Below are 15301 nucleotides of genomic sequence, written 5' to 3'. Positions count from 1 at the left end.
GTCGGCCTCAGCGTCTGTTAGTGAATATTAAACCAGGCAGGTTTGATTTGGCAGTTCACACAGACTAAAGATTTCTGCACAGGAGGAGAAACATCACATCACAACATATTCTGTACATGTTCATTTAAAAAAAGAAACGTGCAGATATTAAATATCCAAACATCCAAACATGTAGACGGATAAAAGGCTGCGGATCACCGGGAGCAGATGTCTCCTCTGGTCAGTGACCTCCACCAGGCTGCACATGCTCAGTCTCAGAGGTCAGAGGTCGGGACGCTGGTGAAATAACCACGGCTAAACAGTTAAAAAAAAATGTTTAAAATCCCAGTAACTTCCAACACAATTTAATGACACTATATTAGTTTCTTAGTGAATTAACAGACAAATATTGAGAGTGTCATTAAGAGATTTCTTAAGAACTATAGTAACAAAACTACACCTGAATATAACAACCGTTTCTTACTTGTATCACAAGCTGTAAGTCTGTTTTTTCCAAGCAGGGTCTCACAGAGTCAGACATGCTTTACGTCCCGTCTCATGTTCCTGTTTCCAGATTGTCTCTCATTTGCATGGACTCTCAGTATTTATTAGAGTTTTATTAACAGTCTTGTATTGATATTTTAATATGACAAGTATACCTGAATGACTATGCTTCCCATTTCACATGTTAAGTGTATGATTTTACTATTTTACTAGGTTTCAGAGAATTCTAGACGCAGTTTATTAAAATCGCTGTTGTTGGTTGATAATATAGTATTTTATGTGTCTAATGACTTCATGCTGCTCTGCAGTGACTAATGTCTGTAAGAGGTGGTTATTTATACTGTTGCTCGTTTGTGCTCTGCTGCTTCATCTTGCACAGCTACACAAACTAAATAATGCATTTTGCTTTCTGTTCTTCTTCATGATTCGTGTTGGATCTTGAAAACACTCATTTTCTTGCTTTTCTTGCTGATGGAGGACGTGAGCGTTCATCCTGACCCAGACACAGTTCAGGTTCAGCCTGAAGAGGGCAGTCACACTCAGCTCATTAAAACCGACTGAGAACACCCTGCAGCAGCAAAGTCCAACACTGCTGTCGTTAATGAGTATAAACCATTAAAAACTACCAGTACTACTCCTGTATAACATTGGTGTTTCTGAACTGAAGAAAAATCACATCTTAAAGTGACTGGAAACCTTAAAAAGTAACATTATATGAACATCATATATCATCTTTGATGTTGTTAAACTTATATTATAAGTTAACATGATGTTTACTGGGAGTTTTACTGCGTAAAAACGAATGGAAACCAGTAGAAACTGTTTCACTGAAGCCTGAACAGACAACAGAAATGATAGATTATAGATTCATTATTAAATCATTACCTAATACACAAAACTTTAATTTTACATTTCTTCATTTGACTTTCATCAATAGGATATTTTGTCCAGCGTCAGTCTCATCTATATTTTGTACCTCGGCTCGTAACATTGAAGAACAAATCTTATTGGTTTATTGGTTCATCGAGCTCCAAATGCATTAAAGCGTCCAAATGGAGACATGATCCAGTTTATGTTTGAACTATTTTTGAATTTGAAGGTCACAAGTTAAATCTGAGGGGTCACCAGATGATTAAGAAGAAGAACCAACCGACTGCTACAAGACAAATCTATAATCATTGTTTTTAACTTTTTCTGTATATATGTGTTTATATAATGTAAAATTTTAATTTGAAAAGTAGCTGGTAATCATAGTTGTTGGTTTCCTGTGATGGGTTAATAAGAACAATATTTCCCACTGGAATATTGTGTAGTAGAAGTATAAAGTAGCATAAAAGGTAAAGTACAAGTACCTCAAAACTGTGGATAAGTACAGGACTTCAGTAAATGTTAAATAAAAGTAAATGTTAAGTAAATGTACTTAGTTGCATTCCACCACTGCTCATCTTTCATAAACACATGCTGTGGTTTGACACAATTTAAAGCACTTTTTTTCCCCATAGATAAGAAATAAGTGTGAAATTAGTGCAAAGCATTCAGCTGCCACACTGCTCATGTCCCAGAGTCATTAACAACATCCTGGAAAAAGTCGTACACAACTCAGTAGCAGTGGCTGTTGTGCCAGTTAAACCAAACGCATGTGCAGCCATGTTTGTGCCCCCCCCCCCAGAGGACACAATCCCCCTCCTAATAAAAATAAATGATGTGGCTCAAATTACTCCCGACCAGATGTTTCATACTTGTGAAATGATGGTGTGAGCTGCTCTCGGTTAATGACAGATGGATAAAAAGAAAAGTTCAAACAGGAGAGGAAAAAATGAAATTCTCACTCATTTCTTTTAAACATCGCCTCAGAGGACGATCACACAGACTCTTAATTAGTCTGCTTATATAAAATCTATTTCCACAATGTTGTATTTGCTCTGAGCCAGTGGGGTTTGGGTGTGCAGGGCTGGGGATGGGGGTGGGGGGGGGTGGGTGGGGGGGGGTTGAGCCTGGAAAAAGCTTGAAGCATGTGGGCCACTACATGATGTCATGTTATTAAGATTCTCCTAACTGCAAACAGTTTAATCAAACCCCAACAAGTTCCCCTGATCACGTTCGATAGAAGTGGCTTGTTCCTCCCTTTTTGTCTCCACCAGAAAAAAACTTATCTCTGAACGCAAATGGAAATGTGAAGACGAGGCCGAGGCATTTCTGCTGCAGATAAAGAGTTGGAGGGAAACCAAACCACCCAGATAGTCCTACCTCCACCTTTATCTGCACCGACAGGAGGGCCTCTCACGCCCCAAAACCGGCTCCCACGCCCTAACCAGGGAGTGTGTTACCATGGCAACTGCCATGTACCCAGACCTTCCTAAAGAACATGTCTCAGCTCACATACAGCATCCATAAACAACAGACATGTGCTGATAGAATCATTGTGTTGTTGTTAAAATATGAAGCGTTAAAGTCTAAGCCATGCTTCTCTCCATGTGGACCTGATGAATGAACTGAAAACAGTGTGGATGTGACTGAGGACACGAGGACGACACTGTCCATATGTCTCTGCTCATGACTCGGTGTCGAGCATGTGCATTCATCAGTGCTGCTGGGAGAAGTCACTGCATCTTTGTATATTCTTGTTTATATCCTGTACAACATGGCGCTGACCTTCTTCAGCTGCCACTTAACAAGCTTTTGCAGCGATGGATTTAAATTCAATGAATCCAGAGTGTGAAACTCCCCAGGAAGACGCCTCTTCTCTTCAAAAACAGCCTGTTATTAAGGGATGCAGACAAACCGTCAGGGATTAAAGACAAACTACAGCTGCTCTGTCGCAGGCATAATTTGATGTGCAGTGTGTGTGTGTGTGTGTGTGTGTGTGTGACACATCTAATAAAAAATAGATATCACCTCTCCATATCCTGGAATCTATCTCGGCATATGAAACAGAAATCCACAGAATTTAATAAGTCAGATAACATATCATCAGCTGACATATCACAGTATTAAATTCCGATCCATGAGACCATCACGCATAAATCCAGGAGGCTATGAGATTTAACAGATGGTGAACATTCGGTTTATTACGGCATTATGAGATGAAGCTCTGAGCTTATTCTAATAGACAATAGAGAAGTCAAGTTTTATCTTACTGTTGAGCTCTGTTAATTAAACATGTCTGACCAAGAGAGGTCAAAAGTCACAAATAAAGTCTGTGAACACAAAGAATATGTAGGAAATGACAGATTATTTTCTTCTAGAGACGTAAAGCTGCTGCTACGAATGTACTTTAGTAAAAAAAAAGATTATAAACAGCTGAAAATGTCAAATTAGTAAGTTTTTTTCCAGTGCTTTCAATAAAAAGTTGTGTATAATTGTGCATATTTTGCTGCTTCTGTTCACTGTTTTTCTTTTTTAATAACAGTTCACAGTAAATGTTGTAAAAAATAAACGTCAGTGGGTGTAATCCGGGTGTGGCCCATCACTGGACAGAGGCAGGCAGGTTAGCACCAGATAAGAAAAAAGTTCAACCCGTGCTGTCAGGTCCAGCCCAGATGTCATCACAGTATGCTAATGAGCCCGGGGCCTTTAAGTGCGGGAGCCGAGCCGGGGGACCGGTCAGGAGACTGTGACCCTGACCAGGACACGTAGCAGAGCCTTAAAATACAAACACATGGTGGAGGGAAGGTGTCAGTGAGCCGTAAGGTGAGTGTGTGACAGAGACGAGGGCTGAGCTTCTTGTTTTACACTTTATTCACATACATACAAAGTTAATTTAATATCATCTTTAACATCATTATTTCCACTGCTTGACCTTCTGTGTGCATCACTAACGAGCCGTTATCTCGCAGATTACAACAACATGCTGCTGACAGTTATGTCTTGTGCCCCGGACAGGATATCATCTTATACTGTAAGTTTATTAAAGAGACACTACAGTATAGATGATGTACTATCCAGGGTTTCATTCAGCGCACTCTCAGGCCTGACTGACTGCAGGCTGCTCACGCTGCTCACAGAGGAGGGCCGTCAAACCGTTACCATTACTGAGTTTTAGTAATGGTAAGGGTTATATGGCCCTCGCTCAATGTCATCTGGACCAGCAGGATGAACAGGAGGAGAAGGCCGATTGATGTCTTATTCATGAGCTCGTCTTTTCACCCTGTGTTTTTTTTTTTTACATGTACTTGTGGATGTGTGTAAAATAAAAGCTTGTGGCTCCCAAACAAATGAGTGCCTCATTACTGTGGTAAAAACACATCTGAAGCAGAGTGTGAGCGCTCCAAATGTCTTTGTGTTTGAAGGATTGCTTTAATGCGCCGGCTGACATACATCAGTTGTGATATTTTCAAGCAGCAGTTGGCTTGTCTAAGTGGTGATCTCTGCTGCGCAACCGGCTTGTCTAATCACTGGGAAGCAGCCATTGCAGAAAGAGCTTGAGGGGTTGACACAGCTTCTGTGAGACATTCAAGGCCTCTCCCTCGCTCTCTCCCCCTCCCTCCCTCCCATCGCCCTTGCTTTAGGCCACTGGCTGGTTATTCATCAAGATGCCCCGGATAGAGTAACTGTCGAGTTAACTCGCAGGCAGCAGGAATGAATCTAATCACCATTATCTGACCCATTTTAGCATCAGGTTAGTGCTCCATTTTGCCATCCATTAGGGAGACAATTCAGCCCTCAGGGGCAGAGCTGGGCTTTATAAGAGCCAAAAAAGCAGAGGGAAGAAGAGGGGGAGGGGGGAGGGGGGCAGGGAGGAGGAGAGAGGAGAAGGGAAGAAGCAGCGGAACAAAAAGTGATAGTCGGAGGGATGGATGGCCACACTTCAAAGGCAGCGGAGAAGGCTAAAGTGATGTGGGAGTGCAGGGAACAAGGGGTGGATGGTACATCAGGGACATCTGAGTGAACATGACTGTGCAGGTCCCACTTCAGTTTATCTACAGTCCGTGTTTGCACGAGGCGCCCGCCAAGTAAAAAGCTCTGAGAGCCAAAGATAAACCATCGGCCCTTTTCACAGCTCGCCAAACCTGCGCAGCCATAAACACGCTGTCATACTTGTGTCAAAACATCCATTTGATGAGAGTCTGTGTCATGTTTGTTACCTAAAATATATCAGCGTGAATACATGCCTATAATTCACGACACTTTATTTTGCAGCTCGTGTAAGCTGCTTTTAATCACCATGTTTTCTCCTCTTAGCTGGATTTGGGCTGCCCTGGTGGCCTGGAGGTGAAGGTCTGACAGAGACGTCTCCAGTTCATGTCTGGTTTCTGACCTTTGTTGCACGGCACCCCCCCACCATTTCTGTTTCCCTCATTTCCTGTCATCTCTCTCCTGTCTCTCTACTTTCATATAAAGGCATAAAATGCCTCAAAAAAAATCTAAAATATATATTTTACAGAATTTTATTCTACAACAACAACATCCACTATAAGAATGACTACATCTTAAAGGTGCCATCTTTATATGAAAATCTTTCACGTCTCATGGGACTGCGTGAGTCGCTGCTGATGCAAACATCAAACTTTTGAGTACGGTTTCCTCTCTAAAGAGGTACAAGCTCAGTGGGAGCTCCGAGTCTGTGGATACAGTATATGTCACCTCCTCAGACTCATGATCAGATCTTATCCTCCAGTTCTGCCCTTTGCAGATAAATCCAGCAGGATCCGTCTCCACCTCTTCGTCTCCTCAGGGTTTCGCTATTGAAGTCTTTCCTTCCTCTTCACTTCCTCAGCTTGACTGAGAGCTTCAGCTTCACATCCCTCAGGTAGATGTGACTCAGGTCCTCGCCGGCCTCCCGGGCGATCCGTGCTACCATCTGGCCGGCCGCGCCGATCACCATCTTCTACAGACACAAGAAATACAACCACAGACATCAGAATCCAGCGAATAGACGGGGCCATAGGTTTCATGTAGCAGGTTTAAATGAATTTAAAATGTCCCTGTGGAAAACAGTACTGTGATATTGGGAGATAAAGCATAAAGATACAGTTTATTAGGTTTTGTAAAGTCAACTTTAAGATGATGAAATTCCTCCCTGTGTGAAATATTATTTAACTGTATTCATCCAAACTGCATTCAAACATTTTGAAGAGAGGTGTTTAGTCCATCATGCAATTTCTTATTCTGATGATTCATTTGAACCTTGAAACTCTACAGTTCAGCCAATGTATTTCTACTTCCTGTCAAGGTCGTGTGTGACGCTTGTTTTCCACAAAGAAAAATGTCAATTTGATTTAGTTAAAGAGAACTGAACAACGTGGCTTTGTAGCAGGAACTATTCATAAAATAGATGAGATGATTTCTTTGGTCGGTCGTTCAAGTCAACATTTCGGTAGTTCTTCATTTGCTGGATGTAGAAGCTGAAGAATCGTGTTGGTCTGAGTCACTCTCCTCGGAGGTCAGTGGCCTTGAAACATTTCTGTGGCACAGATGTAGCCTCAAATATTCTTTTTCATCAAATATGTATGGTTCGGAAGAGCTGCTCAAATATTTACAAGTTAAAAACACAAGGAAAAAAAGGAATCTCAAGTTCTGAGGGAACAACAGATAAATATCAGGAGCCATCAGAGAAGCTTCAGATGTCACTTCACTTCCTCCAGTCATGTGCCTGCCACTGACTCAGCCTCCTGAATTAGTTTAACAGTGATATTTCAAATGGTGCTATTTTCTAAGTTAGTCTGTCTGTGCTGCATTCACAGTACATCTGATCACTGTGAAAAAGAACTGCGGCACAGGAGAAAACATTCATTCGGGCGTCCAGATTGTGACAATAAACAGGCTCTGTGGGGTTTTTTCGCAGGATTTGATGTTTGACATTTGCATTGGCCAAATGTGATAAAAATCTGAATCCATCCACTTTAAGTTTTTTAAAACAGTTTTGGATGTGGGCCAACGAGTAAACACACAGGCACTTTCAAGTCAACACACTGACATCGTGTCATTCTGTCACTTTTCCAATATGACAATATTAGATGGACAGAGAGAGAACATCATCGACCCCAGAGTGAGAGTGCAGTGTTACAGCAGCAAAGTCTCATAAAACACAAAAATATATGAGGTCCTGTAGGCGTGAAAAATATAATAAAAGTGTATACAAAACCTATCTACTTTAAAGCTACATATTTTCCTCTTCTTCTTCTGTGTTTTATTTGAAGTGTCGATCCATAAGAAGATATATTTGTGGTTTTAAAACCAAAAACCATCTCAGTGTAGTTTTACATCTCCTCTCTCAGGCTTCTCCCTGGAGCTCTAGTAACAACAGGTCAGTGAGCCAATCAGAAGAGAGGAGGCTCTGAGTCTCTCTTCTGATTGGCTGAGGGCATGGTTGAGAGCGGTGACTGCTTCGTTGTGACATCACAAAGTTCTAGAAGTCCTGACGGCTGGTTTTAAGGCTCAGTTTCTGAATACAGGCTGTGTGCATTTCTCTGTGGACTGAGGCTTTGATACTTTCACAGTATTAATATAGAACCTAGACCTGATCTATAATCACACTACACATGGACAGAGACCTTTAGACTGTATGAGAGCTTTAAATAACCAGCTGAATATACAGTATGTTTACAGATGAGTCAAAATTGATATCCACTACAAACAGAAACAGAAACCTGCAGAGAACACTTACCATGTGAGTTTCTTTCGTGGCGTGAAGTTTCACTGAAATATCGAGCTCACCGTTTTCTCCATCCTGCCACAGTTCAACAGACTGAAAACAAAGACATGTAAATGTTAATCTACAGATTCCTCAAAAAGCCAATACAGTGAGAATTAAAGTGAAAAGATGTGGACAGTGAAACAGGAAACGCCACCTGCCGACTTAGAGCAGTGGCCATTGCTGCATATCCCAGAATTTTTTGCTTGCTGAATATTTTTTGTCAAATATTTGCTTTTGGATTCATGTGTTTTTATTTGTCAGAGAACACTCATGCCCCATGATAACCTACTAGAATCACCTCCTCGTGGTCGTCTCCCTCCTCCACTCAGACTAGTTTCAGGTCACATCCCTGTTTATCCAGAGTCATAGAAAATATCAACCATTTGTGTAAAATTTTGTCATAACTGCTGCTTGAACTCGCGGTGACTTTTGTGAAGTCACCGCAACCTTGACCTTTGGCCTTTGACCACCAAAATCTAATCAGTTTGTCCTTGAGTCCTAGTGAGTGTTTCTGCCAAATTTGAAGATCTGTCGAGGCGTTACTGAGATATCGTGTCCACGAGAACGAGACGGACGGCGAGCAACCCAAAAAAAACAAAGCAATACGCCTCCGGCTCAGACTGTCGCCAGCGCCAAGGAATAATAAAATCTACAAACCAGTCTGACTCTGTACCTGTGGGAGCAGGAATACACAGTAAATACACATCAGCATGATAAGTAACAATAACAACGATGAAATTAAAGCTTCAAAAGGGAAATGACGTGGACAGAATGGCCTCTAAGGTTCATGTAGAAGTGAGGCAGGTGGAGGTCGGGTCCAATAACTGCAACATGTCAGCACGTGGAGTGAAAGTGAGTATGAGGGGCTTTAAATAGGCCACAGACTCAGTGCGGTGAGATGTAATAGCTGTTGTCACTTCACTGTCAGCTTATCATCACATGTGACATAGAGTGTCCCCGCAGAATCGGTTCATTAGTCACCTGTGTCATTGAGTAAGGCACTTCCTGGGGCAGATACTCCAGAAGCTTCTCTCTGATGATATTGGTGCAGACTTCCTCTGGACTCTGATCGGTCAGGACCTCACTGTGGTACTGCCACGGTGCGGGCTTAGCGGCAGCCATGAAGTAGCTCTAAAAGAGTGAGATAAAGCATGGTTATTAGCATTTATCAAACTAAAACAAAACAAACTTATAGAAAAATAAAAATGAGATATTGAGACTAAACTAACACTGAACTAAAGCTAATGTGTCTGCTGGTGAAACTAACAACATACTTAAAAATATAGCCAACATCTACAAAGGTCTTGTCTTTTAACTGTGCGCAGAGGTTAAACAGCTGATTACAAATTTAATTTCAGGTCAGTGTTAATTTGGTTCTACTCTTTAGTTGAGCATTCAGTTTCTGTTCTAGTTTCATTAGTTTTCAGAAAGGGAGCATTTCTTTAAAGGTATAATCACAGAATTTTTGAACATATTTGCACGTTTACAGTTTTTCTTGCTATGACCATAATCGGATGTGTACCTTCAGCGTCTCCACGTCCTGTCTGTCCACAGAGGACAGCATGAAGACATCTTTGAAGTGAGGCCAGCCCTCCTGGCTCTTCAGTGTCTTCAGCTGCTCTTTGTTCAACACAGAGTTCGGCTCAGCGCTGCCCTCAGGCTCTGCGATGTGCTCGTCAGGCGAGAGCTCCAAATCCCCCTCTGACCTCTTTTTGGCCCACGGAGGCTTGATCACTGGCCTGACCCGTATCCTGCGTCCATTCACCATTCCACATGTCAGCCCCGCAGTGATATCCAGCAGCTTGTCCTTCGCCTTCACCAGGTCCACCTTAAAGAGAGCGGAGCATTAGTGAGGAGCTCTGAGACGGCTCGGTGCAGGAGAATATGTTCAAAGAAAGTCTGGTGATAGTCCAAGATTTTCTCTTCCCTGCAAAAGACTGAAAACTTTTCCAGAGAGTTCAAAGCCTCATACTGTATGTTTTAATCCTGTGTCTCATAATAATAATAACAATAATAATAATAATAATAGTAATAAAATTTATTTATAGAGGACTCAAAATCAGAGATTACAAAGTGCTTCACGAGGATAAAATAACAACAAATAAATGCAAGCAAATTATTCAAGATAAAAAAAAAAATTCATTGGGCAGGTTGTTCCAGAGTCATGGAGTCCTGACAGAAAAGGCTCCGCCCCCTTTACTCTTGACTCTTGGCATCAGCCTCTGAGGCTGAAACATGAAGCATCAACACTGAAGAACCAGAAGCTGCAGTTCCTCTAATGACAACTAGAGTCTGGCTCCAACAGTGAGTCAGTCCCCATAGACTCCCATGTTAAAATGTCCAATTTCGCAGCAGAAATAAACATGTTTACAGCATGGTACAAAAACACTTTTGGTTTCTAGAGCTAATTTCCTCCTTCATGGCAAATGTTTAACTGTAAGACTTTAAAGCCTTATTAAGAATTTCTGCATAATTGAGGGCGTGGCCTCTTTGAGTGACAGGTGGGCGAGCGTATGCTTGACACAAACTGACATGCACTGAAGTCTCAGCTCCACACAAGCCCCTCTTCTTTGACCATTTTCGGAATAGCTGGGAGTTAGGGGCGGAGTCAGACACTGCCAAGATGGCGACGGTGGAGCAGCTCACTCTGAGCTTCAGAACCGCTCTTCAAAAACCTGAGGGTGACGTCACAGAGGCTGCGTCCATCTTTATTTACAGTCTATGGTCGATATATGCACGACCTACAGATTTACATTGAGATGGGCCACAGACAGGAAGTCAGACAGTATTGACAGATGAACTAATACAAGCATGTCCAAAGTTGGTCAAGTCCAATTTCAAATGCTTGTGGCCTGTCACACAGTTTTTCCTGTTCATCTCACAAAGGCAGCTGTCCTACAATTCACAGACATGTCTACAAATGCAGGTGGAACTAATGTTTTCATAAATAGACAACACATATTTGCCGCTTGGTAACAGTCATGGCCACAGCAAAGAAGCGTGAAGTCGACAGGCGAGGGGCGCCACTTTCAGGAGCGGTGGGCAGGTGAATATTTTTTTCACTGAGAGCCAAAACTGATGCATTTGTGTCATTAGCCAAGAGGCTGTGACTGTGATGAAAGGGTTGAATGTGAAGAGACATTATGAGACCAATTCATACGGGTGGAGAAGTGAAATGTCTTGAAGCTAGCTGAGACTCGCTGCAGTGGCTTTTCACATGGCACGGCCCCAGGTATTTTCACATTATCAAATCACAAAATATTGAACATTGAGGCTTATCCATTAAATTCAGTTTTATTACAACATCTGATAGAGAATACCTTATTGAGGACCAGGACAGCTGGGATGTCTGGGTGCTGGGTGAGGCACTTGAGCACCTCAAAGTCGAGCCTGCTGCTCATCCATCTGTCTGCCACATCCACCACCACCACCACTGGAAACAGTTCCAATTATAGTCCACTCTTAATGTTCAGTCTACGACACAGAAGCAGCAAAAAGAGCAACTTTACAAATAAATGACTCAGGGTGAGTATGTGTAATACCTAGGTCAGCTTCTTTGACTGTGTTCAAGGGATCCACAAGCAAAGACTTCTCCAGCTGGTGTCTGTGGAAACAGAGGGTTCATTCATCCATCACACTGTATGATAAGACTGTGTGGAGACTACAGACTTTGAATATAAAACAGAAAGGCACCTTTTAACCTTTGATGGAGTGGTGAGACCAGGAGTGTCCAGTAAAATCTATAAAAACAAAACATGTGCATTGAGTTGAACATTTGGCTTTGGACTTGTATTAAAAGGCATCAGGAGAGACGTGAGAAAAAGCTCTTACTATCTGTGTGTCATCCTCTGTGACGACGCCCAGTGCACGGGACCGTGTAGTGTGCACTTTCTTAGACACGGCAAACACCTTGAAAAAAATGAGCACCGACTTAAGACAGTGAACAGCAGCTCCGCCTCAGCGAGACAGATACATGAAAGTGTGGAGGATTAAAAGAGACACAGTTAAGACGGAGACCTTTCTGCCGAGGAGCTGGTTGGATAATGTGGACTTCCCAGCATTTGGAGGGCCTATTATAGCCACTTTCAATACTTTTGAGTTGTCAGGCTGATCTGGATGTCTCAGTAACAAAGACAGTTGTTCCCCTGAAAAAAAATGGAAAATAAACAGACAGTAAAAGTGAATATGACAGCAGTAAAAACAGGAACATGAGATTGGTGGAAGGGTGACGTCTGCAGTATTTGAAAAAAAAAAAAGAAAAAAAGGCTGGGCCAGAATGATCAGATGAGTTTAGGGATGTAAATCTCTGAGGCGGTGGTCTGGTTACCGCTGTCCGGCGGAACTGAGGCTGGGAGGCGATAAAAGCTGCCGTCTGCCTCTGCTGCATTGCCTTTCATCAGTCTGTTGAGAAACGCCTCTGATGTAATAAAACAAGCAGGAGTGAAGATAAATCCATTTCTCCCTCCTCTGCAGCAGGCAACATTTCCTGTAAAGACATTCAACATATCCATCACTTCACTGCCTGCAGCGCTGCAAGGTAACTGACTCATTGTGTTTACTAGGATGTTAAAGTGACTCAGTATTATTGTGCATTTAAAAAGTCCTTGTCAAAAATGTTTATCATAGAAGTTATCACAGAAACATCTCATCCCAAAGTGCTGGAGCACTTGTGCAGACAGAGCAGTCCTTTGGGAATCACACAACATTTACTATAAATGTTTCACATTACAGAAAAATGGCACAGTCATGCCCACAGATACAAGCCTTTTGGACCAGAATATATCACAGAAATAGCAGGGATAGATTATAAACTCTGTCCGGAGCTAAGTACACTTGGACGCCATAAATCCATCAAACATACGGTAAAACCTTTAGCTAACTGGGTTCAGTGTCATGACAAGCAAACAGATAAACAATTAGAAAGTGGAAAGCTACAGAAGGCCAGTCATCTCAGCAGCGGGTTTTGGAAGAATATCACACAGCCTGATAAACGAGGTAGAACAATACAATAAATGGGGAATGACTCTGTGATTTCTCTCATTACAAGAGACAGATTTGTGTCCATTTCAGGGTACTGTCCATGTTATTATTTATACACAGGGTGGCAGTTATGAATGTGGAGGGATGGATGTGGTGAAGGAGCAACAGAAGTGAACACATGGACACTATTTTAATGTTTATTCTACAAAGACTTTGATTCTTCTATCTTTCTTTTTGTTTGTTTGTTTGTTTGTTTGTTTGTATGGAGTTGATATATTAGTTGCTTGTTTTTCTTTTCTCCTCTGTTTAATGTTGTTTGGAGACTGTTGGGTTTTTGTATTGTGGAATTATGAAAAGTAATCAAATTTAAAATAATAATAATAATAAAAAAAATATATATATATATATATATATATTCTGCTGATGAAGAGTTAGTGGTGGTAACACACCAACAAACCCTGTGGTGCTCCATGTGAAGAACAAGACTGCCAGCAAGTAAACATAGCAACAAGAAACACTGAATGTAAACTAAATTTCATTTGTTTGTTTTGTTCATCAATTGACAGAAAATTACTAATAATTTCAAGAGGTGATTACCCACTAAAGTCATTTATCAAGGCGAAAGGGTCAAAAATTCCCTGGTTGTAGTTTTTTGCTTATTTTCTCTATTTTATACCACAGTGAATGACGTAAGAATTTAATACCATTGAGGTTCGTCCTGTTGGTTGAACAACACAAGCAATTTGAAGACATGTTTCTAGACTCTGCAAAACTTTGATGGTCAGTTTTGACTATTTTTAATATTTAATTCATAGCAAAACTATTATTTGATTAGGTGAACAAATACTTCACTAATGAAAACAGGTAACCCTAGCTCAAACAGATGCACTGGTGTAGTGCAGGGGACCCCCTCCAGAAATGTTTTCAGACATAAACATCTACTCCTCCACCCTCATTAAAAAACATATATAATATATGATTTTTTACACATTGTTCATTATCACCTGGTTAACTTCTGGATACAAGATGTCTCCTCCTAAATTCTCAGTGTGAGTGACCTGGATTAATGTAAAAATGTCTCCACATCTCAAACATCCAAGTAAAGGAAAGTTTGAGTAAATCTGAATATGTTCTTGTAAAAAGGAAAGAAAATGATGAATTTTATAAAGATAAATTACTTGTGTTTGGGAGGCTGATGCAGCAGCTCACACACAGAGTCACTGGTGTAAATGTGTCATTTCAAATAGAAAAACACAACTTCTTTCCCTCATACTTTGTCATTACGTGTGATTTGTTCTGTCAGCGGACACAGACGTACAGCAGCGTGGCCTCTCTGTCCTCTCTTTAATCTGCTGCTGAGCTGAAGGTCACTTTTCCACATTTTAGATTCATACCATGCTTCACTATCGACACAACACGTTTCCTTGTTTTAAAAAAAAAAAAGATAGAAATGAGTGAGCTTCAGAAACCGGCCTGGTACTGACCCGCTGTCAGGAGCCATGACGCACTTTCCTGTCGAGCAGAGCCGACGCCCCGCGAGGAGAGGACGGCCGAGCCCCTGAGGAGCCGAGCCCACAGTCTGAGAGCCATGGAGCCGCGGTGACGCTCACCGGTGTGTTACAGCTGATATATCAGTAATTATCGATTAAGAGGTGAGTGCGTCTGTTTACATTCACATTGTCTACAGGGTGACACCATGTTGCTTTGACCAAAGACAAACGACTTCCGCTTTCAAGAGAGTCTTCACAGAGGTTTGGGGTGGAGGCGACACCGCCCCCTAGCGCCCGACACCTCGCATGATAATTTCCTCCTGCATGTTGTCAGACTCACACCAGAGTAAAGCAGGGTCCTCACACATCCTCATTTGACCCTGTTTAAAGAGGTTGTGTTAAAACGGACCCAGTTTGAAATGTCTCTTCTTTGACTTGTATGTTTGTTTATATTTACATTGTTAGTATTTACCTAATGCTCCTACAGTGATACGCAGAGACTGCAGCAGGAGAAAAGGCTTCCTGTCCAACATCAGAAATGACAGATGAGAGTCTAAGTGACCACAAAATGATTGAATAAGAATGAATAAGAGCAAAGCACCAAGGAAAGAGATAGAATAAGAGGTAAAGGATGAGAGAGAAGATAATTCAATTTAGAGGCACTAAAGAGAGCAGAGAGAGAAAATCATTCAGGTGGAAAAAGCTGCACTAC

At 41.6% G+C, this 15301-nt stretch overlaps 2 protein-coding genes across 5 annotated transcripts in view; one reads left to right on the top strand and one right to left on the bottom strand.

The window, feature by feature from the left end:
• Positions 1 to 5821: 5821 nt before the first annotated feature.
• On the bottom strand, positions 5822 to 14798 carry eral1 (Era like 12S mitochondrial rRNA chaperone 1). The gene is made up of 11 exons (XM_022745951.1): positions 14584 to 14798; positions 12447 to 12605; positions 12137 to 12264; positions 11951 to 12028; positions 11813 to 11859; positions 11662 to 11723; positions 11440 to 11552; positions 9642 to 9947; positions 9101 to 9250; positions 8090 to 8170; positions 5822 to 6310 (listed from the first exon to the last, which is right to left on the bottom strand). Exons 1-11 carry the CDS (start codon positions 14687 to 14689, stop codon positions 6188 to 6190), a joined length of 1353 nt encoding a protein of 450 aa, XP_022601672.1. The 5' UTR covers positions 14690 to 14798; the 3' UTR covers positions 5822 to 6187.
• The window catches only part of fam222b (family with sequence similarity 222 member B), a 34404-nt gene continuing 33767 nt past the window's right edge, over positions 14665 to 15301 (top strand). For 3 of the 4 annotated variants that reach the window (XR_002665126.1, XR_002665125.1, XM_022745946.1), the window contains exon 1: positions 14665 to 14751. The gene's annotated coding sequence lies outside the window, so the exon portion shown is untranslated. The remainder of the gene's footprint in view (positions 14752 to 15301) is intronic. The other variant, XM_022745948.1, reaches the window with a different exon arrangement.

The sequence above is a fragment of the Seriola dumerili genome, unplaced genomic scaffold (assembly GCF_002260705.1).
Source record: "Seriola dumerili isolate Sdu_G_001 unplaced genomic scaffold, Sdu_1.0 BDQW01000091.1, whole genome shotgun sequence".
NCBI lineage: Eukaryota > Metazoa > Chordata > Actinopteri > Carangiformes > Carangidae > Seriola > Seriola dumerili.
The sequence above is the reverse complement of the archived record's forward strand: the minus strand, read 5'-3'. Positions and strand labels throughout refer to the sequence as shown.